At 41.0% G+C, this 25,887-nt stretch overlaps 1 protein-coding gene across 4 annotated transcripts in view; it reads right to left on the reverse strand.

Moving 5' to 3' along the window:
* The window catches only part of LOC126646879 (uncharacterized), a 35,510-nt gene extending 23,465 nt beyond the window's left edge, over window positions 1-12,045 (reverse strand). For 3 of the 4 annotated variants that reach the window (XM_050328568.1, XM_050328567.1, XM_050328566.1), the window contains exons 1-2: window positions 11,854-12,045; window positions 6,841-6,937 (exon numbers count right to left, since the gene is read on the reverse strand). In XM_050328568.1, the coding sequence (XP_050184525.1) occupies window positions 6,841-6,874 (34 nt within the window). In that variant the 5' untranslated portion in view covers window positions 6,875-6,937; window positions 11,854-12,045. The remainder of the gene's footprint in view (window positions 1-6,840; window positions 6,938-11,853) is intronic. The other variant, XR_007630427.1, reaches the window with a different exon arrangement.
* Between the last annotated feature and the right edge of the window lie 13,842 nt (window positions 12,046-25,887).

The following is a 25,887-nucleotide window of genomic DNA, read 5'->3' on the forward strand; positions in this document are numbered from 1 at the left end:
TGGTGGTGGTGGTGGTGTTCTTATTCTCAGTTTTGTAAAATTCTTTAACTGTTTCTTGATGTTATTCTACATTTGTCAACACGTTGATAAAAAAATACAAACTTTTTTCTGCATCTCTCGTGGTGCTGCATGGATGTTATACATTGAAATCAACACAGAAATTCAGCAGAATGAGTAATGGAGGGAGGTAAATTCATTAGAGGGAAGAAAGCAGAAACATGAACAAATTTTAAAAATTACTATTAAAAAAAATCAACCTGTGTGATGTCCACTTCCCCTCCCCCCACATTTCTGTTTGGGTTTTGAAAGTTTAACTTCTCTCTGTGTACCCAATTTAGTCTCCTTCTGGATCCTGCAGTGACACCACAGCAACTGTTCTACTTTAAAGGTTTCATTAATGACAAATGGCAAATGTTGATATCTGAACTGGATAGAAGTCATCAATACCTGTCCTCCTTGACTCTTTCAAGATCACAGATAAATTGTTTCAGCCAGCTGTCTGCTACCTCAAAGGCGAAATTTATTAACCTTGGTGACTTAAAAACAGTTAGAGTCATAGAATGGTTTGGGTCAGAGGGGACATAAAAGATCAGCTACTTGGTACACCCATGCTATGGACAGAGACATGTTCAACTAGACCAGGATGCTCAAAGCCCCATCCAACCTGGCCTTGGACGCTCCCAGCAATGGGGCATCCATAGCTTCCCTGGGCAATCTGTGCAAATGCCTCACCACCCCCACAGTTAAGACAGTAAAGAATGTCTTCCCAATATCTAATCTAAATCAGTTTGATTCCATTCCCTCTTGTCCTATCACTCCATACAATTGTCAGAAGTCCCTCTCCAGCTCCTATGGCCTCTTTAGATGCTACAGGGGCTTTACAGTCTTGCCAAAGCCTTTTCTTCTCCAGGCTGAGCAACACCAGCCTTCTTGACCTGTTTTCATTTGGGAGGTAAATTAACTCAAATATTCCCTAACCTGCACTTTCCCTTCAGTAGCTAGAATAACCATGACAACTAATTTCAGCCAGTTAATGACTGAAAAACAAATTAAACTCTTCTGCTGGAGTGTTATTAGTATATGTTTTTATCCCCTGAGCAGTGAATCAAACCTTGCCTTTGTTTTCTGCCTCACTACTACTACACTTGCAGAAGACTTTCCAGATATGTGGTGTCCCTGGTGGCTTCTGAACTCACTTTTCACCTTAAGGACACGACAAGACTTTCTAATGTGTCATATCTGGCCTTTTATCCTATCTCCAACCAAGGTCAACAGCAGTATATAGGAACCAGGATAAGAAATGGGCAATGGTATACTAACTGTTTATCAGCATCTTGTGTTCAAGGAATATCCTGGAATATTCCTTCTTCTGGAAAAAGATTGGTAAAAATTGGTAAAAACCATGACCTTCAACTCATTTTTAACCTGTGTCAAATAACATGATATTTGTTCGTAGTCTTCCATTATATTAGATATGCCAACTATTCACATAAAAGAAATAAATTGAGTTCATCTCAGCACAGGGAGTAGAAACAATGGGTCGTATTCAGATCTGACTTAATAAATGTGGTTATTTTGGATTTCACTCTTCTGTAAGTGTCCACAGCTAATTTTAATTTACTTGCACCACCTTTACCATTATGCAGCTCTCCAGTTTTAATAGAAATAAGCCAACTCAGGACCAAATAATCAGTGTTTGAAGTAGGATTTACAGATAAAAATCTGAATTTCTTTCCCCACAGAGGGAAAAAAGGATTGTTTTGCCATATGGTCTCCAACACAAATTAAATTCTAGTTCCAAACAATCAAACAGATAAACTACATTATCTCTTAAATAAATGTAGACAAAAATGGGTATTTTATCTTAAGGAGAAGGAAAGAGATAGGAGAATAAGTAATTTCCTTTAGGAGACCTAAACATGATGTGGAAAACAAGAAAACAAGCTTAAATGGTAGTTTAATTTTTTAAGAAAAATTTTAAGTAATACTGTGCCCACAGCAGGTAGCTCACAAACATGTAAATCATTTTATCTATAAATAACTGAAGATTACAAGAAACTGATTTAAATACTTTAATTCTAACTTGAACAAACAGGGTGATTGGAAAAACAGAATTACAACAGACTTGGGGTCTGGCTTGATAAAAACTATATTAGCTGTACTGATGTGAAAGGGTTGTTTTAAGAACGAGTAAAAGGAAAGGAAGAGAGGAAGAAAGGAGGGGAAACTGCTGATGGTTGATAGGAAAGAGGATGGTTGTGCATTATACCTACTCTCACAGCTTCAACCTTGTCCCACTTAAGGATCACCGTATGGACACGGTCACACTGCACACATTCCTTAACTCAGATTAATGCTTGGGAATGCTTCTGAGTTTTTTATTAACACAATCCTTGCTAGTGTAGGTTTTCTGAGCAATTTTTGTTATACTCATTTCTATGATACCTGAGTTCTTGGAGTCTGTGTTATAGTTTCTTAATTAGAGTCACAGTTGGACACTTGACTGTATGCTGATGGGTACCCTCATCTGAAACAGCCATGATGCTGCAGGTGTGATAGGGTTCATGGGGCAGGAAGCCACCAGGTCAGGAAAAGGCTTTTATATTATTTTATTTTATTATATTTTATTTTATTTATTTTATTTTATTTTATTATTTATTTTATTTTATTTATTAGGGTTTTTTTTATTTTTATATTTTATTTATTTCTTCTGTATCAGGTTTTCCAAGTCAGCTACAATGTTCTTACACTAGAAGTTTCTCTGAACTCAGCTGAATGTGGCCCCACACAGGCTGACCCACCTAAGCTGCTCCAAAAGCAGGGCTGGACAATGTGGCCTCTAGAGGTGCCTCTTGCTGTAAAATAGTGCATGATTCAGTGAATGAATTTAACAGAATTTATATGTGTATGTGTGTTTAGCATTCTCAGCTGGCCTTCACATATAAAAGATATGCAACTCACAGAGCAATACTGCACATGAGTTTTCCCACTTGTCATCATGCTACAGCCCTATAAAGCCAAACTGCACCTCAGGCTGTGACTGGCACAGTGCTATCAAGCCCAAATATTTTTTTCTTGTGGGCCAGTTGAATTTAACCTGTACCTAGACAAAGCTGATCACTAACTACATGTACCAAGCATCAGGTTCCTCATGCCCTTATTGCCAGTAGCAGCTGTGCCCCAAAGTGATTTTCCTCTGTGAATACGTTATCAGAATTGGCCTGTGCACAGCGGTGCCCATTCTGGTACCTGCTGTGATGGCTATCAGTCACCCTAAACTGGCTCTTTTGTTTCTTCCAGCCACCAAGTCTGTAATTGCAATAGTAATTCCACAACCATTTAACTTGCCTGATATGCCAAGAATAAGCAGCAGTAAATCACTCTGCAGGTCTGTATAACCTTGCATGTTCACCAAAACCCAGAAAAAACCTTCCTATTTTGTACCTTTTTTTGAGATCAGAACTTTATTTTCCAGCAGCAGGAGATACTATGAGACACTCTGATGGAGAAGGGAGACATGGGGTATTATGTCCTGAAAAACCAGAAAAGATGTTTATCCACAAGTCAAGAACAGCACACAGAGCTGAGATGTAGGTGTTTTCTTATATTTTTCAACTTCAGAAACATGATCTTTACAGACAGGTGAAGGGAGTGGAAAGAAAAGGAGGTAAGAGGAAGCAGCAGAGAGATGCATTTGTGTGCTTTATAGGAACAGTGTAACTGCTCTCAGAATGTCACTGTGATGGTAAGAGGAGATAGCAGGTTAGTGGTTATGAGACTCTACCAATAAAGTTGCAGAGGTTAATTTCAATTATCATGATTCTTTTTAATCTGATTCTGTTCCATCTGCAAAATTAAAATCAAAGCTTTATTTCTCTATGAGATCTTATCAGAGCTCTGTTTCCCTCTGCAGATATTTATTTAGTGAAAATCATCACCCTTTCCATACACCTATTTCCTGGTCATCTGATTCAGCTCCTGAGTCCTGCAAGGCTCTTGTCAAAACTGCCTTGTGCAGGGGCATCTGCAGGCACACAGTGTGAGAAACCTCCTGTGGCAAATGGTCTTCATCCCAGGGACAACCGATGCTGCTGTAAAGATTTCTACCCCTTCCCTCCACCTTATGCCAGGTCAAGAAACAACAGAGTGATTCCATGTCGGATTTGTGTGTGTGCAGCTTTGATGATTATCCGGTTCTCTCCACTGCACAGGATGCTCAACAAAGAAGCACACAATTCCTGATTGTAAATCCATCACACTTGACTTCCTGGTATGCTTCAGAAGTAGGAATATCAATTTAAATAGAGTGTTTCCAATTAGCACATCCACAAGTGATGGGTCCACTCCAAAAGCAGGAGGTCTAGAGCAGTGCAGAAGGACCACAGCAAAGATATCCCTGGTAGGAAGAGAGGGATTTGCAATTAACATGTTATCAAGAAGCCCATTATTATAAATGCCTTGGTGCAATCTTGATTAGAAGAAAAAAAAAATAGAAGATTTCCCCAGTGAGTTTCAAATTAAAACAAAAACAATAAAAAAGGGGGCACAGACAGGTAAGATGAGTGAAAAAATAAGCCATTATGGCCCAGCCTTGCAGGCAGTAGGCATCTTGCCAATGTGAAACAAAATCACCTCAGAGAGTACCTACCCACTGAGTGCCATTTTCATATTATAAAGATGCAGGCATAGAAGATCCACAAATTTTTCCCAGACTTCATGTGGTGCAGTGCCTAAAATTTCTTCAGTATCTTGACAGGTTTGGTTTGTGGTTTTTTCTTTCCTTTTAGCTATCCGTGGCTGTTTCTGGCTCAGAGACATCTAGGTGTTAATGGCAAAAAAAATTCCCTTATGACAGAGTGGCAAGATGCATGTTAATTGACAAAGCTAAGTTCCATAACAATGTCTTTTTCATAGGTTTCTGATGCTTCCTCCTTAAAACAAACAAATAACCAACCTTGTCCTACCTGTCTATAGCAAAGGCCTAATTCCAGCTCAAGTATGAGCTTCAGCAAGTGAAAAGCTGAGCAGTCTACATTACTAATTAGAGTGTAAACATTTAAGAAATATTCTTTCTTTTTATCCCTTGCTCTTTTCAAAAATGAAAGGCTGTAATTTACATGTAGGGTGGCTCCTAATTGCCTCTTCACAATACCTGCTTGTTTTATTTATTTTCTACCTTCTTTTGGAATAGGTGGAGCACAAACTGTGATCTACATGTATACAGTACTCCCCAAAAGCACCATCAACTCCCTCTTCACAGAAGGCAGAGCCCCAGACAGGATTTCCTATGCATTCTGCTGTGATCTCAAGTGATAATTCTATTGAATTACATTTTTAATTACATAATAGTTATCTTCAGGCATATGTGTGCCTACATGGGCACACAGCTATATGTTTGGTATATAACGCTGAGTTTGTTTGCTTTTCTGTTTTGTAACTATTCCATCGAGAACATGGTTGCAGGACGCATCCAGTTTTGGGGGTGGGAGGGGAGGGGTTTCTTTTCTACAGCAAAATATGGCTGCAGGAATGGCTATGTTTGGGCTCCATATGCAGGGTCCAGCCATATATTCAAGCTGGACAATAAAGCAGGGGAAAAACAGCTGATACACAAAAGGGACCGTCTAGACAGTGACCCATCAGTCTGGCTAAATTTGGTGCTGGTGCTCCCAATGGGACTGTAATATAATTGTTCTGGTGTCTGCATTCATTCCCCCTGTCAAACATCGTCACAAATATACATCCTTTTTCCAATACCATAGGTCCATAGGCCCAAATTGTAGCATCAGATAGAAGTGGCTCAGGAAGAACTACCTAAGCAAATATCTGCTAATATGCAGAAATCCTGTTATTTATTTACTAGAAGAAGAAAACAAAATCAAAACCAAAAAAACCCAGCCAACCAAGCAAGCAACCAAAAAACCTACACAATTTTTCATCAGAATGGAATTAATTTGACTGTCAGTCAAAATATAACTATTTTAATTAAGAATATGGATTTTTTTTTAAATACAAAAATATATTTTTGTGCAGGTACAAAGTCAAGTCATCTTCTCCTGTAGATTTATTAATGTAACAAAGAAAATTTAACATAAATTCTGAGATATCAATGTGAAATGATAACTATGAATCATAGATTGTAATGAAGGTAAAATCTAATTTAAGAACAACCTTAATGATGAAAAGTGTTCATGAAGAAAAAATGCTGTAATTTTATCTTTTGAGATTTAAAAGAAACTAGTGTTTACTTCTTTAATTCCTGAGAAGTGACTATCTTATTAATTTGTATTTTTGCTTATTCAAAAGACATTTGAAAAATATTGAAAGCACAAACTTATCTTGATTATGGCTTGTTCTATATATTTCAGAAAAAATACACTGAAAATTCTGAAATCTGTAAACAATTTAACAAGAAAATCAAGCACAAATATGGAGCTTCAAAAAGAGAAAAAAAAGGAATTAAGAGCTGTGTCACTACGTCCACAGACAGAATGGTAGGAGTCAAAACTTACAAATAAAATGCAAAGACAAAAAATCTCCACTTTAGGAAAGTTAAATACAGGAAATGTGTTTCTGATTTGTCCGTCTACAGTTTTATGTTGTTCTCCATGCTGTTTTGTCCTTTTGTTTCAAGAAAAAATTATCCCAAAACCTTTAGATATAAATAAGATCCAGGATTAATTTCAGACATTTTAAAGAAACGTCCCCTGGGCTTATTTTATTTTAGAGGGTGTTGCTCTCCATGTGCATCAGTAGCTATTTATGTGGCATATTGAGTCCACACACACACTTCAGGCAGAGACCACGAAAAAAGCCACGCTGCCCCACGCTGTGTAGCACCTGGACTGCATCCTTGCATGACCACGCAGCTCATATTGCATACAGCACAAATTTCTTCTCCATCATTTACCGATTATGGCAAAACGTAGCCAGAAGCCTGAAGCGCCAAGAACACAAATATCAGGTTACACTGCAAACAAACAAAAAATTCTCTTCCCCCGCCCCAAAACTCTGGTGTGTCTCATTCCCTAAGTTTTCTTTGTAGAAACTTTGGTTCCAGCAACTTTCTGCAGGATGAGTGAGGGAAAGAAGAGAAGAGAAAGCCCAGGTAACAGGAGGGGAAATAAGTCCCCCACTCTCTGCCCAGAAATGCCCTGAAGGATCTGCCTGAGCTGCAGCTCATAACGCAGGTGCTGTCCACCTAGAAAAAGGAAGGGTGGGAGAAAATATATAAATATCGAAAAAAATAGATTAAATAATTAAAATGTAGGTTTAATGGGGATCACCGGACCCTCTGGAAGAGGGAGTGCAAGAGGAGAAGGGTGTCGGGTTTGGGGGTGCTGGGATGGGGAGGGGGGATACATGTGTGCCTCTCGTGTTGCCTCCCTCCCTTCGTCCTCCGCGCTGGGGGATGCGGAGGTTGGGGGAGTTCGAAGGCTCTGCAGCTGCCCCTCGCACTTGAATAAAGAACTTTTCTTTCTGGAGGGGGTGAGATCCGTGAATACTTTACCCAATAAGAGATGGGGCATATTGAAAACTATATTAAATTACCCTGATTAACAATTTAGCCACGAACAGGGGAGCTTTGGGAGATCTCTATAGTCAGGGCTGGGGGCTATTCATGCCAGCAGCTAAGAGGTCGAAAGGTTTCTGAAGTTCACAGGCTCAGAGCCTTTGTTATGCTAACAGACAATCTCAAATCAGCTGCCTGCTGGAGTGTGAAATATAAATGATTCCTTGAGAACTTCCAATAAGTTGTCACTCTTGTTCTCCAAATACCAGGACAGGCTGTTAATCTACAGCAGGGTCCTTTTCTCGCGACATCGCGATTCCTAAATTAATCTCTTTGTATTTCAAATAATCTTTTAAAGGAAGCTATCCTGCATAATAGCCCAAATACATCTCAGGTTTTGGTTACAAAACGAAAAATCGAGTTTCTGCGAACTTGACTTTGCCCGTGCCGGAGGTGTTTGGGGTGGGTGGGAGAGATGGTCCCAAATACAGCAAGCCAGTACCCAAGTAGGATGGAGGGGGATCAACGAGTAGTGGTAGACTGGGAGCTGGAGAGTCCAAACGTCATCCCCTCGTCTAGCTCTGAACAAAGCCCAGAGCATGACTTACTCTTCCAAAGCTACCTGTTTCCCCACTTTAGGTGTTTATTTAGAGTGCCAGGAGCGGCGAGGAGGGGGCTGCACCTAAGAAGTGGGCGAGGTCTGGGGAGGGTCTGAGCTTTGGACAGACAGAGAAACTCACACCCTTCTGCAGGACGTCGACGCTAATCCACGAAGAGCAGAACAATGAGTTAATTATCTTTACACACAAGGAAATCTATTAGAGGATGTGATCTGCTCTTACTCGAGGAGGAGAGAGAGGTTTACCCTGTGAGAACCCTGGTGGGGGTGAGGCGGGCGCGCAAGGCTTCTCGGCGCTGCGGGAAGAGGGGAGACCTCCCCGCCCCCACCTCACGGGGCAACAGTGACCACAATTATAATGAAAATGACACGAATTTAGTTTGCTTGCACTGGAAATAAAAATGTTTATGTCGTGTCCCGTCCCCAGCCCCAGGGAACGCGAGGAGGGGGCTGGGTCCCCCAGGCACCCACTTCAGCGGACAAGGAAGACCCGTGCGCACGCGGGTTTTTTGGGGGTTAAGTTTGGCTGAAGGAGGAGTTGCGGGGGCTACAGGCAGGTTCGGGCCTCTCTGATCCACGCAGCACAGAAAGCGGATGCCTTTTGCCGGCTCCTTATACTGACATCGACTGGACGTTGTTTTATTTCAGGGTGGGCGGGGGGAGAAGTGATAACTGTTTTCCTCCTAATCAGCATTTATTTCCCCTTTTGGAAATTGATGTCGTCATTTTTCTCAATAAGCTTTTATAAAAATTTTCCGAAAATAGGAGAAACAAAAGTTTGGTTTATGCTGTTGGCAGGAAGAGAAAAGTTTTTGAGGTTTTTAATTTTTTTTTTTTTTTTTTTTTTTTTGAGCTGACACAGGTACGGGGGTTATTATTCAGAAACACTAGAGTCCCGAATTATTCGTGTCTTCTTGAGTTATTAACCACACTTGGCATTTCCAACATGTTTTGAATTTAACAGAGAGCTGACTAAACGGACACAAATTGATGTTGCAATTTTATTTTGCAATTTAAGCCTTTTTTTTTTCTTCTCTTCCCTCTCTTTTCTTTTTTTTTTTCTTTTTTTTTTTTTTTTTTTTTTAAGGGAAAGTTTTCTTATTTTCATCAAGTTTTCAAGCAAATTCAAACTCACCACGTTCAAGCTGCTATTAAGAGTTTGTTAGAAAATTGCCAATACTGGCTTAATCAATAACGTCTGGAGCAGCTAATCCTGAACTGAACGGTCTGCATATTAATGACGGTGTTGCTGACGACATTTATTTCATTGACAAATAGCTTCACACACTTATTCCCATGTTTTTGGTGGTCGAGTTGGGAATTTCAGAATTTAGCTTTCCTTTACAAAACCTCTAACAAGGTTAGGGACAACATAATATTCGCTGGTGCAGTTATTAAGTTACAATAATCAGATTTTTTTTTGGGGGGGGGGAGGAGATACATTTTATTTTTGAGACGATATCTTTAACTACATAGTATTTAAAGTACAAAGTTAAGAATTGCATTAAATATTTCTCTTGTTGAAATAGAGTCGACGTTAACAAGAACCAAATCTCTTCAGCTTTCCATAGTGACACTGTGAACATTTAAAACAGTGATCAGCTTTTTCAATAAATAAGAGCAATATTAACCAGAAATAAGTTAATCTAGGGGAAGGTACATCCAGGAGATTTCCTATTTTATCATTCCTGAATGGCACACCTGCACGTTAGTTTGCAGACAAAATAATCTCGTTCTCAGTAATAATATTTTGCTAACATGCTTGCTTTTCGTAAATACGCTTCCACAAAGGGCTATAGAATGCAAATATTATCATTCATAAGTAACTATAGAGGCGGATGTCATTTCCTTGTAACCACTAGATGATTGCTTGACGTATCAAAGGGGAAGGCAACTTTTCTATAGTATATGGAATGATAAACATATATTTTTTCCCATATCAAGTACTATCTTCGAGGCCAAACATGGTAACAGCAAAAGAATAGAAATACTGTGTGGAAAAGGAGAAAAAGTGCAATATGCCACCCACAAGATGGCTGCCTTTTCATTCTTTTCCTATAATTACAGAACAATTTCTATAGAAAATTAGTGGAAAATGTTCTTTAGCAAACGAGTCAGAGGAACTACATCGCATTCTCCTAACACCTTGCAAACCGTAACAAAATGTATTAAACAGAGTTAAGCTTATACACATAAGCAAAGCGTCATACATGTTTGCCTGAAGGAACGCCTTCAGCACATAGAAGTCATTGTATTAATATCGACAAGTTTTGGATGCTTGAGGACAGAAAGATGCAGGAGAATATGCAGCATAAAAGAAATTCCTTCAATATAAAAGGTGGAATTACAATACATGTATCCAACAACCACACCGTTTAAGCAGATAAGAAAAGTACAATGCGAATAACACATTTAATGCATTTGAAACGGCTATGGGGAGGCTTCTCAAATTCGGGTAAAAAATACTAATGAAAATATTAATACATCTGCTCTTGGTTGAAATCTACTATTACTAAAAATTGTAGAAATCATGTAAGGGCAACGGTTTACATTGTATCAGAATTCGACCGACTTTAGACAAAAAATGAGGCTTCCGAAGAACAGTAAATAGTTTGGGTTTTAGTCTATTCTACAAATTAGGTAGGTTACAAGGTTACTCTGTGGGCTGAGACTACATCCGAAGAACAAAGCAAATGGTTCAGTTTCTATAGGAAATATAATAAACCCCCTTTTATCTAAAAGCCATCAGGGACAAGCACTCAATGCAAGTTAACAAGTAGGAGCCGATAAGATAACATTTATAGGAGGTCAGAAGTCAAATGCCAGTCAAAGGCTTTTAACCTCTTGGGTCATAAACAGGAATAGTTAAAACACATAGATAGTTATTTATCGGATTTTAAAGGTATCTGATCATCGTGACTTAATAAGGTGAAGATTTAACCAATTTGGATTTATAGAAGAGGAACTCTGTCATAAAATGCAAAGCTTCTAGCCTTTAATTCTTTTTTTCATTATTTTTAATTCTCCTTTCTGTCTCTTGTTAATCTATATGACCCAAAACAGACAGGCAACCAAAACGATAAACGTTATCTTAAAACAGGTGCATACCCAGTCAATAAGTGGATTGATATGTGCAATCCAAGGCTTGTCTAAGGATTCAATAGGCTAAGTATTTACAGTCAATATACATAAAAGAACAATAACCACCCTCCCTATTGTGGTGTTAATGCCAATGGAGTTTTGCTTTTTTGCTTTTCTTCGAGTACACTAAAATAAAAAGTAATTCATTTCACAGTAAAAATGAAGAGATGTCCCTTTAAAAATTTTTAAGAAAAAAAAAAAAGCAGCATCTGATAATAAAAAAATATCTAATTTTAAGTGCATAAATATTTCCTGTGTATTTGCAAAAGCTTAAATCACACTTCTAACCTATTCTCTACATAATTTTTATTTCCTCTTTCAGATTGAGTCTCCAAATTCTGAGCTTGCCTACATTTTTGTTCAAAAGCGCATTTTGAAAATAATGCTTGAAAAATTAAATAAAATGTAATATTCACCTTCCAAGAGAGAAATAAGGATTGATGCAAGGCCCTTCTAGGCCCGCTGTTTCTTTCAACAGAGTTCACAATACACTAGGTGAACATTGTGGATTTAAACGCTTTAAAATATTTATCAGAAGTATTTTATCACCATATTCAAATGACACCTGGAGCGCACTCACCTTTATTGACAATCTCTGTTCTGAAAGTCCATTTGCTCCACGAAAGCCCCCCAAAGCATAACAACAAGGACTAACCGTTCTGATTCGGTTAATGTTTAGTAAAAAACCAAGCAACCTTAATCAGCATGCTGATTGCATCGCCAACTAACAAATAATTTACTACTCTGAGCATTGCATTCCATTAAAAGCTCATTAAATTTTCTGTTCTCCAATGGGAGCTTTAGCTTTTGAATTGCATGCTTTTGCTCCAAAATAAACCACACTTTTTTCACTCTTTTCTCCCCCCCTTCCCTCCTCCCTCCCCAAAGGTGGGAATTTCAATACCTAGGTACACGAAAGCAAGAATAAATACAGCTCAGATTTTATTTTCAATTGTAAATTTAAGATCTCTGGGTGTTGCGGGGTGGTCAGGGGGAAAACTGCTTCGCTAGATTCTCCCTCGAGCAGTTTAGCTTTAGTGAAACATCCCTCTTCCACGGAGAGAAATAGGGAATGATCCGTGGTGTAGCTGTGGGAATGCTTTGAACAACTCGAGGAGGGGGGAGGAAAGAGATATACATAACACGGCAACATTTTGTTCTTTAAACTGGAAGCGATTGCTTAAAGAGAAAGGAAAGGAAAAAATGTTAAAAAACCCCAAACCCTTTCAATTTTACTCCTGTAAACAACGAACAAAAGAAAGAAACCCGCCCTTGGGTTACAGAGCACAAAACTTCTTGACTGTCCTAAACATCAAGGACTGCAGTTAGGATACTTTGAGGGGGCTCACAGGGGAGTAAAAAGCTCATTTTTCTCAGCCTTGCATACTAAGTAGCACATAATCGTTATATTTAATAAGTAAAAGGCAAGAAAATGTCAGCCCCTAAATTAACATGCATCTTTGGACTGCTAATTGTACTCATTGCAAATTTGGGTCATTTTGCATGAGTAACTCTAATGTAGGGCTGAGATTGCCATATAGCATAGTGAATTCCTGATTCCCTGTGCTAATCCTGAACTCGGTGATTGTGTCAGGTGCAGTTCTGTATGCTCCAGCAGCTGGTTCATCCTCATCAATGCAAATAAGGCAACTCCTATAATCAGAACCTCGTGAGTCTAAAGCCTGATTGCTGAGGGCAGCTAAAGTGCTACACAGGCTCACTTTCAAATCATGGTAATTGACAAGACAACAGTAATACTCCTCCTGTTTGAAGACTAGCCCTCTGCCAAAAAGACCAAACAAATTGACGGGAAAAAACACATAGGGACAACCTGAGGTTTTGGGGTGTACAGAATTCATATATAAATATGTATATTTTATATATATATATGTATATGCACACACACACATATATAAATTAGAGTGAAAGCCTGCAGTGGCGATAATTAACGTAATATTTGAATACTTATGAGGAAGTATCCCCAGCCAATGACTACATGTAAAGCGCGGGCCGCCTCTTTTCTCAGGGACGTCCATCTCGTCGTTGTGGTCTCCCGGCACCTCCAGTGCACTGCCCCGCCGCCCCTTTTAGAGGGGAGCCCCGTTTGGGGTGTCCCTCATTCACTCACCTCTTCCTCACGGCTTTAGGGAAAACCCTAAGGAACTCCCTCACTGAAATCTGCCCTCTGCCTATCCCCAAATTTCAGGGTTTGTCCTAGCTTCCTTTCCATAAAGTCCCCTAAGCTTGAGCAAAACGCTGCCTGAAAATGACTAAGGGCGTGAAAGGGACTATAAGAAGTCAAAGCCACGCCAGTGGATCCGTATCAACGTTTATCATACGTGCATACACTATAATACATATAATGGTAAAAATAAAAACAGTGGGGAAAAATAGCCTTTCCAGCAATAGTAAACCCCCTTAGACAGGGGAAAGCCAAGACTTGCAGCTCCACTAGCCACGCCCCTCACCCCCTTTCCCCCCCAGGGGGTTGAAAATCCGTCTCAGGGAACATTTGGTCCTGAACCAGAGCTCCAAGCACCAGGAGCTGCACTGTATCCCTTAAGATAGGCAGGGAGGCAGTGAGAGGGGGGATGTGAGCACCGGCAGTCCGGGCCGGAGACAGGACTTCGAGCTCACCTCCGAGCTTTCCTCTGCGGGGAACAGGGGAAAAACAAACGATCCCTGCAAAGTTTTGAGAAAGGAAACATCATATTTTCCTTTTCCCCTTCCCTCCGGTCCTCAACCCTTGTGCTTCCCCCCTTCACAGTTTTTAGGAGGGGTGGGCAGTGCCAAAAAGTGCACCAAGTAAACCAGACCTCAAAATCGTGTATTTCCACAGCGGCTGCAGCCAGGCTGTCCGTCCGCGCCCACTCGCGCCTCATCCTCTCCCCGCCCGTAATAGAATTAACAGGCATTGTCCTAAAAGCAAACCAGAATTTGTCAAATCATGTGTGACAGGCGATTTGCTCACAATATCCACTCTTTTCCGTTACGGAAACAACACCCATCTTAGTCTGTTTAATACTGGCTGACACAGGGCATCTTCCAGGCAAACGTTTGCCTTGGCAAAACATTTACGCCCCGCCCTGAATTCTTCGTATGTCCTTCAGGCACCCCTGAAAAGGGGACCCTGGTACTCTGATGATGTAACTCTTGAACAAGATTATTGCCTTGAAAGGATCCCCGATGTTTTCTGCAGTCTGTTTTCTGCTTTGTTCCTGGTTCAATAATTCCTTTTAGGCAACCCGAGACGTGCCGGCAGAGGGGGTTCCTCCCCACGACCCTCCGACCCTTCTCTACCGCACTGGTTTTCAAACAGCGCTGGGACTCTCACACGCTGCAGGAGAAAAGCAAGCTGCCCATCCAGAACAGGGCTGGATCCTGCAAATCTGTACACCCGCAGTCAGGCTTTCAAGTCGCGTCCCCTCGAGACGGGACGAGCGGTAGGGCTGCTCGGCTTGTCCTGACCGCTGCCGGACCTCGACAAGCTCAGGGGAGATGCTGTGCGTCCTCCATGTGCTGCAGCTACCTTTTGCAGGGGTCTCAAAAATTAAAACTCTGTTTCACTCCAAAATCCTTTACCCTGTGGGTTTTCGGTTTGTTTGTTTTATTTATTTGTTTTTATTATTATTATTGTTTTCCCCTTCCCTGAGCAGGAAGTTTTTCTGACTTTCCTTTTGTAATAGGTGCTATTAGGCAGGAAAGAACCCCCAAAGACATTTCTCTTACACAGAAGCTCATACAAAGTCTCTTACTCCTGCGAATATTGCTGATAAACTTTCTTAGCATGTATCTGAATTCCGGTTTTCCTACACATTGGGAGAACAGAATGAGGAGTAAGAGATTATTTAATTTCCATTAATGATATCCATTTGCATCTCTGTAATTTTGTGGTGCTTTCCCTGCTCTTCACAGGTGAGGATGCCAGGTTTGAATCAAATGTTACTTGACTTTTGAACTAATTAGAAAATTTTCTATTGTAAAAATAGAAAAAAATATTTTAAAAGATAATTAACTTTTCCACCAGTCATAGTCTATTCTAATGTGATTTCCCCCCCTGCTATTAAAAGCATTTCTTTTATTTGCAGCTGATGGTCTTTGGTGATTTGGTGGGTTGGGGAGTGAGGATCAATACTTGTGACCAAAATTATACACTAACTTTTGAAACTTAAAAAAATAGGGTGAGCCACATATTCTGACTAATGTGAGTGAGCTCATGAAGCACTTGCTCTACAATTAGCAGTCATGAAGAAGACGGCATAAAGACTTTAACCATGTCCAGACAAAGGAAACAACATGCTTATGAATGTCACTCCAGCAAGGGAGTCCCCAGCCAGCAGCAACCTCCCAAATCCATTTGAGCAGATAATTCTCCCCAACACAATCTGAGAGCTCTTTGGCTAACAGCTTTTCAGGACTAGTCAACAAATTACAAACTAGAAAAATTCCTCCCCCCTTAGAAACACCAAACCTTATACATTTCTACAAGCCTCTTTGTGTGTTTGTAGGTTCCTTTTGGCTTGAGCCAGGCCCCTGGTCTTCCTCCTGACCAGAGTAGAAATAGACACCAAGCTTTCCCTGTTGTTTTTATAATATCAGCTAAAGACTTTTGACTCATTCCACAGTAAAGGTCATACATCTCTTCTTCACTGAGAGGAAAAATGGTGGCAGCAGTTCATGCCCATTATAAACATATAAAAATACTTCAAGAGCCTGCTCATGATCAGTGTCTATCCTCAAAAAGTTTAAAGCATATCCTGTTAACTGACTTATTTTAATACAGCTCAGCCTCTGTACACTCCCTACCCCTCAGAGCTACCTTATGTAGGCGATTTTTGTAGCAAAAGTTCACCATGTTCTACTGTGTTCTTATACTCCATGAGTTACCACAGCCATTACACTTTATGAGTTGGGAAATCCATTCAGTGAAGGCTGAATAAACAAACTAGGGAGGCAAATAAGAAGCAATGCAGCCAAAACTGCCCTCCCTCCCTGCCCCCTCCCCCCGCCAAAATGACAAGGAAAATAATGAATACATGAGGATGATCTAATGTTGAAATGCCTTAGTGACACATACTAAACACACTAGTTCTAGATAATCATAGCATACTCCACGGTAAGAGTCACAGTTTTAGTTAATACATGCTGTTGAACCGGAGTGAACTGGACTTACAGCTGAATCTAAGAAGTCAGTTGCCATGGACAGAAAGTGTACAAACTCAGTCTTCCTTGTGAGTCAAGTGCACAAGAAAAGCTGAGCAAGACACAGATTGCAAGACAGAATGGGCTGGGTTATCAAAGACGTGAGGACCCTCCCTGCACAGTTGGTGGGGTTGGATGTGTAGGAGGGCATGGAAAACTTTATGCCAATGACTGCCTTAAATCTCAGGTACACCACCCTACCTCTCAGCTAGTCATAAAAAAATTCAGCCCTGTACAAAACAAGAGGGGAAAAGAGATACCAGAAGATAAAGCTGGTTTGGGAATGTTACAATCTTCAGCATTTAAAATTCCACCTTTATTCTGTGTACCAACCGCAGTTTGAAAGCACAGCCGTGACCCTTGTACACTCACACCACTATCTTGCTGTTCCAGGAGATAGTCTCTATTATCTTGAATTGATCCTGTTTGAACACCAAAATGCCTTAGCTGAATTTTATATAAAAACTGGGAAATTATCATATAATACCTGTAACATTATCATAATTTTAAAAATGCCAACTCTGACCATTAAGGCAATACTCAAGATAGTCTGTGGTAAACAAAAAGGATCAATTCTTGCTATGGAGGAGCAATGTGTCAAATCAGAGCCATCAAAACAATTTTATTTTCCATTATTTCCTGATTTTTTACTCTTCACTGCACAAACAACTTGCTAGTATTAAAGGAACATGGGAGCTTGGAGCTGATTGTAGTGCATTTACTCAAGTAAGTATTTGGGTGTAGTAATGAGTTTGTTTTAAAATATTCATATTATATAAATGTTAGTTGAAGTTGACAGTAAATATTGAACAGACATATCAAAAGGGTAGCATGTCATCTTCACTTCTCCTGTACTGTGTAACATCAGACAGCTGCTTGCTCTGATTGTATCCATTTTCTTACAGAAAATTAATTTTTAAAAGTTACACCAAAATGATGATTAAGCATGACATATAAAGAAGGAGGAAATTCAAAGAGTTTAAAGGAGGGAGCTGACTGAGCCATTCACAAGAGATTATGATCAAATTTCCAGGACTATGTTTGATTTGTATCAATAATTAGTACTTAGTTATTAGGTTTCTCGGTAAGTTAAAGACACATGGAAGAAAAAGGTCTAAAGCGATGGTAATTTGTCAAGACAAGGGAAGCATCAGGAAAGTGCGGTTATAACAAACAAACAAACAAACAAACCCTTCTATCATTTTTTTCCCTAAGTGATGCACGACAAATAAGAATTTCATAAGCATTCATGCAGACATAGCAAAGATCAAAAATGCTCCTGAGACAGGGATAGAAAGAGGAAAATACAGCTTATGACGTGAACAGACACTTCAAGAGGGAAGAGATTGTGCCATCTAATTTTCTCCTAATTTAATATTGGTATAATTCTGTCTTCTACTAGAGGACTTCCGGGGATGGAGTTCACATTCCACATATCCTCATACAATCCCTCAGATTTATATGGGTGGATTGCATTGAGCATGTGTAAATGCAAGTATATGCATGATTACCGCTGTTTACTTTCCTAACTAAGATATTTTTTATTTATCTTTTGGGCTTTTACATACTTGTATATAACAGTCGCTACTATTTGCAAAGCAGTTCTGAACTAGTATCCCACTATGAATGCTTCCTTCTGTAGACTGGCTGAATTCAACCATTTTTGTAGAGAACTTCATTTTTGTGGTTGGTTTTTTTTTCCTTTTTTGCTCTCCATAGGCAGCCAAACAAAAATGCTTTGAAATATTTATAAAACACTCACTATGGGGAAAAAAAGTGTCATATGGTTTGCAGTGAATAGAAAAGCATTTTGAAAGCCAAGAGGCTATTTAAGCATTGTCTTTTTCCTCTTCTTTTTCCCCTCATAGTGTGCAAAGTCTTCCTGCAGAAAAACCCTATCAGAATCCTTCACTGTTAAACTGCCATGAACAGTTTTAGTTAGAGAACTGCTATTAAGATGTTGTTTTCTAACAGTCTTATACCAACAGTGGATGTAGAGACATATACAAGCCAGGAAATCAAGACGTGAAGCAAAATTTATTTGTCTTGGAAGGCTTTTGTCAGCAGCAATTTCACGACTTTCAAGTGTCAGATTTAACCTATTTCTCATTTGATGCAGATGGTTGTATTCTTTGAGCTGTAACTGAGAAAACACACATGCTTTTCTAAATGTTTTTGTGCCAGAGGCAGGCTGGACTCTTCTCTCCTACATTACACAAAGGTCCACTTCTCCGCTTACCTGGAGGGATAGGGGAAAGGAGGGGAAGGGAGGGGAAGGGGAGAGGAGGGGAAGGTTTGGGAAGGAGAGGAGAGGAAGAGGGGAGAGGGAGAGAGAGGGAGAGGGGGGAAAGGGAGGGGAGGGGGGAAGGGAGGGGGAGGGAGGGGAAGGAGGGGAAGAGGGGGAGGAGAGGGAGAGGGGAGAGGAGGGAGAAGGGGAAGGAGAGGAAGGGGAAGCGAGGGGGAAGGGGAAGGAAGGGAGAGGAGGAGGAAGGGGAAGGGAGAGGAAGGGAGAGGAAGAGAGGGGAAGAGAGGAAAGGGGGAAGGGGAAGGAGGGGAAGGGAGGGAGGGGGAGGGGAAGGGGAAGGGAGAGAAAGGGAGAGGAAGAGAGGGGAAGAGAGGGAAGGGGGAAGGGGAAGGAGGGGAAGGGAGGGGAGGGGGAGGGGAAGGGGACGGGGAAGGGAAAGCAGTTGCTTGAAGTAGTCCCTCTGCCTGAAAACCAGGTAGGCATAAGAGGTACATAAAATCATTTTTGTAAATCCATTTTTTTGATTTTTGGTCATCTAAGTAGCTAACCTTTCAAAGATTCAACTTAGCAGTATTCACTGGAGTCTAGATGTTAAATCCTCAATTGAGGATGATTCTCAGAATGTTGACTAAGAATGCAACAACAGCATTCTGTCTAGTTTTCTGTAAGTATTAACATATATAGTATATAAACACACACATTTTTAAACACACATAACCACATATTTAGATATGCATACATGTATATATATATCAAGGCTTCCCATATATACAGGCCTATACACATATACACACAAACATATATATATATACACACTGTTTCTCTCTGTACTTTGGAATATCTACAAGGGCATGTGCAGACATGCCTCTAACATTTGTGAAGAACACTTTACAGATTATGGCCCAAAAGACAGTGCACAAATTCTCAAAAAGACTTTGAAACAGTAAACTTTCTTATTCAGGGTGCTGTTAAACAACAGACTCAAACTTGACTGAACACAAATCTCACATTAACAGCAGAACTAATGAAGCCTAATCTCCTTTGTGCTCGTGTCTTATGCTTGGGTTTTTTAATGTCTGAATAAAATATTAGGACCAGCTGATGCTTTAGCTGCATTTAGTGTGCTCCTCCATGTAGCTTTTAATAAGGGGTGAGTTCACATTGTAGTGCTACTTGTGCTGGGAGCAATAATGAGGGTCTTCCTTGACACTGGCTTCACACTTTCATCAGACTTGTAAGAACTTACTGTCTTTCAGGCTGGTTTGGTAGGAATTGGACAACAAGTTCTGCAGCATGTAGATGAAACATCTCATTGATGAACATGCTCATGTGCAAACACAGAGCAGTTACAGCTAAACTCCTCAGGAAAACAGACTGAAATGTTTAAGGATGTAAAAATACGTTTACTTCTGGTATGTTTAAACTTTCCTATTCTCTGCAGTACTGCAGGTTGTTAGAGAATCCCTTCAGAGCACTATAGCAGAGAGTTTGCCAGCAGAAGTATTTTTATTATTTTTAAATCTTTTTCAATTTTTAGTTTATTATTCCCTTTTTAATCTCAGAGAAATAAAAGGGCATGATTGAAAACATTCAGCTTTTTCAAACGTGTCCCAAAACTCAAGGATCCTGGCATTCAGAACTATGTACCCCCTGTTAACACTGAAACACTGATTGTTTCAGAATCATTTACCTGAAGCCAGTTTATAAAATTCATTGATCTCTCCTCTGCATACCAGAGAACTAATGCTAACTCTGCCTCTCTGACACTCCACACTACAGAAGAAGAGTTCCTCATATCTTTACCTCCAGATTTAATAAGGCACACAAGGGCACAGCTGAAAACACTCAACAGACGTGTTGTTCTGTTCTGCTTTTAAATTTGAGCTTTACATCTTGACTACATTTATTTTAGACATTTTTGACCCAGATTCACCCTTAGTATGACTGGGATAAAATAAATGGAATTGCATTGGAAATTAATTTCATTCACTATGCTAAAATCCCTATGTCTTCATAATAAGCCCGTGTCGAGATGTTTTTAAGATTTCCTTTACTTTAAACTGAGTGAAGAATTGCTCCTATAAATAACACTCTAATAGGGAGGACATTTAAGAGTGAAAAAAATGCAGAGATAAATAAGTACAGGCAACAAAACTCAATAGATTTTATGCTGTGATCACAGAGCACCACTTCCAGTTAACGCCACTGAAGCAATGCGAGACTTTATTATTGGATATAAACAACATATAATGAGCATCCATGGGACACTGGATAACTCTCATTAGTGAGGGAAGATCTTCATAACTCACATGTGGGTTTACCACTTCATTTTATTAACTTTCACTCATTAGAGAGCAGTAGAGCTTTCCAGTGTGACAACAGCCAACTTCTTCAGGGCCCACTGCATGTCAGCTTTCCCCATGCTGGCCTTTTGGGGATTTTTCTGAAGAAAGGATTGGACATATGATTTGTTTGTGAGTTGTTGGGAAGGTTGACAGGGACAACAAACGAAAATGAGGGGCTGCTTGGTTTTTCATGCAAGAAGCCCTCTGTACATACTTGACTGAGTCTTACCTGTCCCCTTTCCAGACAGCACAGCAAGATAAAAATTCATCATTGACTTTGATGAATAGCAGAGGAACTGGGATGGGGAAAACCTGTCTCCTGACCCTCATCTCCCCTTTGATAGCATGGGACTAGAGCAAGTCATTACCTGATCCCCACCTGCTCACAATCTGTCTTCTTGGGGCTGTTTCCATGGTCTAAAGTTACACAAATCACCACTTTTGTGAGGAATGCAGAGGTATGAATAGGGGCTGAGGGATTCCTAGTCCTGAGCCTTACAAATGCTGCTTGTTCATTCCGATTTGTAGAAGAATAAGAATACTCTTGGAGCGTCTAGGTTTTGTTTGCTTCCCTCGTCTCATCCTCCCACCCACCCTCCTAAACACTTGTAATACTTACAAGTGCTTGTTTCACATTTCTGGATTCCCAAGGAACTGTGACACTGAGCAGAGAGGCCTGTGGCACTGACACTGAGCATTGGAAGAACACTTCTGTGAGGTTGTTAGCTTGCTCCCAAACCTCCAAACATTCCAGAATCACTTCGCTCATTACACTGCTCCCCTGTGAAACAGAGGATTCGTTTTAAAATTCTCTTTCTGATCTGCAAGACCTTCAGTGGTCCGTTTCCTGCAAACTGGCTCAAGCTCTTTTCCCCACTTGCACTGCAGGTTCCAACCCACTGATCATCATTTACTGCTGGCCTTAATGCCAAAATACCAGAGACCTTAACCTTTTTTTTTTTTTTTTTCATCACACAACAGGAATGCTTTGCCAGTTTGCAGCCCACTCACTGAAACAAGAATGTTTTGCACATGAATGCCATTCTGGAATACTGCAGCATGTGCTGGCCCACTGCTGATACAATTACATTTTGATGATGCTGTTATGACTTCATTTTTCAAGTACTTCAGTGTATATTCAAACAATGTAGATGAAACCTAGTACCTTGGAGTTTTGATGTTTTGATTTTTTTTAATTTTTGTAGATCTTAGAAGTAGTTATGTAGTAAATGTAGATTTTAGAGTAGCAGCATATTATCCCTTTACCACACCAGCTCAAACCCGTTACCCATTCCCCTATGAATTCCCTAAATTCCACAGCCTGCTTAGTCTCTTTTTCAAGGTAGAATTGTAGAAGAACACCGTAACCCTACGGAAGAAGATACAGCCATAGACTCAACAACCTTCAGGCCTAGAATTCTGGAAGGCCTCCAAGGACATTACGTGCTCTGAAGACGATGAAGAAGAAGAGGGGGTCCCAAAACGCCCCCAGACCCAATTTCCAAGAGGCGTGGCAGGGGCAGAACCTGGGTGGTGGCAAGATGAGGATTGGGCGAAAATCATTGTACAAACTGTGGACATCTGTATTTCGGGAGCGCGCGCGCGCGCGCGCTGGGGGTATTCCAGAAGGGAATGAGCCTGGGGGCTCATTAAAACTTTTGTATCCTTATCTTATCTCCTACCTAATTTGGCTTGGAGTCTTTTTTCCCCACAGCCATTTAGGCAACAAACCTTAAGGTACAATAGAGAGAAAACCACTCAGTGCTTTCTAAAAGGAAATACTACTGTCTGAGACATCTATTTTTAAATTCTTTTAACACATAGTGCTTAAATGAAGTCACAACACACCCATAAGCCTTTCTAGCACTACTGAACTGTTCAGCAAGAAGGCACTTGCTGCTCAGTAGCTTCTTTTTTTAGGGGAAAAAAAAAGTGTGCTCACTACAGAAAGAACATTTCCACTTGTGTTAATTGTGTTAATTAAACAGAACAGTAACCACTTCTGAAGTGACACAGTTGATTAAATGAGGAATGCCCAGTTTTGGCAGTGGCAAATTTTGTTTGATTACTCTGTTGTATATTGTGTACCATTTGAAAGGACACATTTTAGACAACATGAGTTTTCTACACACACAGATAATATGTATGTGTGAATACGTATAAGCATGGCACAGTTGTGTGAACCAATACATAATAAAGATGAACTTTCATACATAGTTAAAATAGTTTGGTCATAATATTAAAATACAACAGAAAGGTTGAGTGTGGGGATTAAGATCTAGAAAACCCAGTCCAGTCTACGCCCCATGAGGCAACTTAGTAAACATAGACACATACCCATGCACATAAAAAAGAATCCACTGCCTTTTTAGTAATAACTTTCTGTCTTAGGGTATGGTAAAACAGGGGAAATGAACATACTATTGGCACAAATACAAGTGTTTTCTTTTTGTTCTGATGTTTTTTTGGAAATAAGGCACAAATTCTTATGGATCTGTGAATCTGTCTGCTTCTATGCCAGTAAGTGATTTTTCACCTAATTTGCAACCCCTGTCCTGTCACTAAAATCTAAAAATTATGGAAAATACTTTACTTATACTCAGAAGATTCACAATTATACACCTAAATGGAAAGTTTACAGCCTGGCATGCTGTCTGCCAAAAAAAGAAATTAATGAGGTCTCTCCAGAACATATTTTGATGATTTTGCCACCATCTTTCTTCTTGAATTAGGCTTTGTGTCTTTTAATAGTCTTCACCTTACAAAAATGAAAAGCATCCAAAAAAAATGGAAAGTTAGAAATAATCACAATACGTTGTAATTACGTGTTCCTCTTGTTCACTTCATAAATAACTTTGTACTGATATAGAACTGTAAATTTTCACATAGTAGGTGACTTGGCCTTCACTGATCTAAACTTACCTTCTGCTTGCCATACGGACATTTATTATAATAATGGTATTATAATATTATAATTATAATATTACACATCTATTTAATAACATATGTTTCGTAATAGAATATATTTAATACTATTTTATGTATAATTATATATTATAACTATTACAATATGATATTATAATAAATAAGCATTCTATTTGAAGTATTCCTTCATCATCTTGGTTCCCTGGCCTTGACATTACAGTGCAGACTCCTGAAGTGTCTGTGTTTCAACTTCTTTAACTGTGGTTGTTGAGACCACATTTGACACTCTCAAAATGTATTTTTGAGGAGCTTTTGCCCATTTTCTGAAGAAGAAGGCCTATGTGCCCAGTTTAAGCCAGCCTTGCATCCAGGTGGCACAGGTAGCAAAGGCATGTCTGATCTCAGGGGTTTCTTAAAACTTGCCACTGTGTGAGACAACAGGGCTCAGGGGAATGACTTCATAGGTGAGATGGTGTTTGTGGCAGCAGCACATGGGACAATCTTTAGCTCACTGCTGCAAAGGCTCCACTAAACCCATATAAATCCATTCCAAAAATCCATTTTTGTATAGTGATTACAGGATCTTTGGCCTTGTTTTGTTTGCATACTGTTTTTGTTAAAAACCCAGTTAAGCAACACCAGAATTAAAATACTAGGGTTCTAAACTCATGATTGCAGGAGTTCAAGCTGACCAATAGGTAATTCTTGTTCAAGTTAATGAAATAGTTCTGTTCATTAGCAGTTTTGATTGTTTATTTTTCACAAAATGCCAACAAATCCATATCAGCAATGAAATCTAATGCCAAAGAGTTCCACAGTTAAAAATTTCCTTTAAAAGATATACTTTTGAGTCTTACACCCAAAAGTGTTAAATGTGTCTCAGATCAGTTGCTCTCCAAGTGCATCTCATCTCTCACCCTTGCTACATCAAGATTGATGCTTTTCAGTTTTAACATTGCTTTCTTAAGAACCTACTGATTTTCTTTAATATTCTGTCTGCCAGGAACACATAGTCTAAACCAAATGACTTTAGAATTTGTTATTTTCTTGACAGTGCTCTTCTCTACCATGCAGCATTTGCCACAAATGTCACCAAACTAGCGTTCATAATAGGGAGGCCCTCAGGGCAGACCTAGGCGGGGAGCGGACACGGGGCCAAAGGGCGAGCAGCGGGGCCGCTGCGCCCCGGGACGTGCCCGGGGTGTCCGCACTGCAGCGGTACGCTGCAGTGCGGACACCCCGGGCACGTCCCGGGCGCAGCGGCCCCGCCGCTCCCTCAGCACCGCCCGCCAACCCCTCCCGGTGGGGCCGCCACCGCCGCCGCCTCCGCCCTCACCGCACACAGGCCTCTGCGCATGCGCAACTGAAGCGCCGCGCTCCTCGCCTTCTGCCCTCCCCTCCGCGCCGCCGCTCCCCTCCCCCGCCCCCCACATCTCCGCGCTGTTCCTCCCCCCATATCATCGCGCTGTCCCGCCACACACATCCCCCTCCGCCGCTGCTCTCCCAGGGGCACCGCCGGTGACCCGGACCCGGCGGGGGAGTCCGCGCTCCGGGACGACTACCCGCGTCACGTGGCCGAGGTCGCGCCGGCGCCCTGCTCGGGGCCGCCTGCCCGCGGCGGTGCCTGACAGGGCCGGTGCCGAGCGGCCCCCCGGAGGGTGCTCCCTGGCGGGCTCCTGCAGTCCCCCCTCTTCTCCCCGGCTCTCAGGCGCGGAGCTGCGGGGGCGGCGGCGTCCGCCGAGGTGCGGCGTGAGCGCGGCGCTGCCCCGCCCGCGCAGGCAGCTCTGCAGGCAGCCCAGGCGGGCCTGTCGGCGCCGGGGCCGCGGCGTGACCTCGGCGCGGCGCGGCGCGGGCGGGAGCGGCGGGCGGGGGATTTATGTGCCGGGCGCGGGGCCGG

The sequence above is a fragment of the Myiozetetes cayanensis genome, unplaced genomic scaffold (genome assembly GCF_022539395.1).
Source record: "Myiozetetes cayanensis isolate MyiCay16 unplaced genomic scaffold, myiCay2020 scf4, whole genome shotgun sequence".
Classification (NCBI taxonomy): domain Eukaryota; kingdom Metazoa; phylum Chordata; class Aves; order Passeriformes; family Tyrannidae; genus Myiozetetes; species Myiozetetes cayanensis.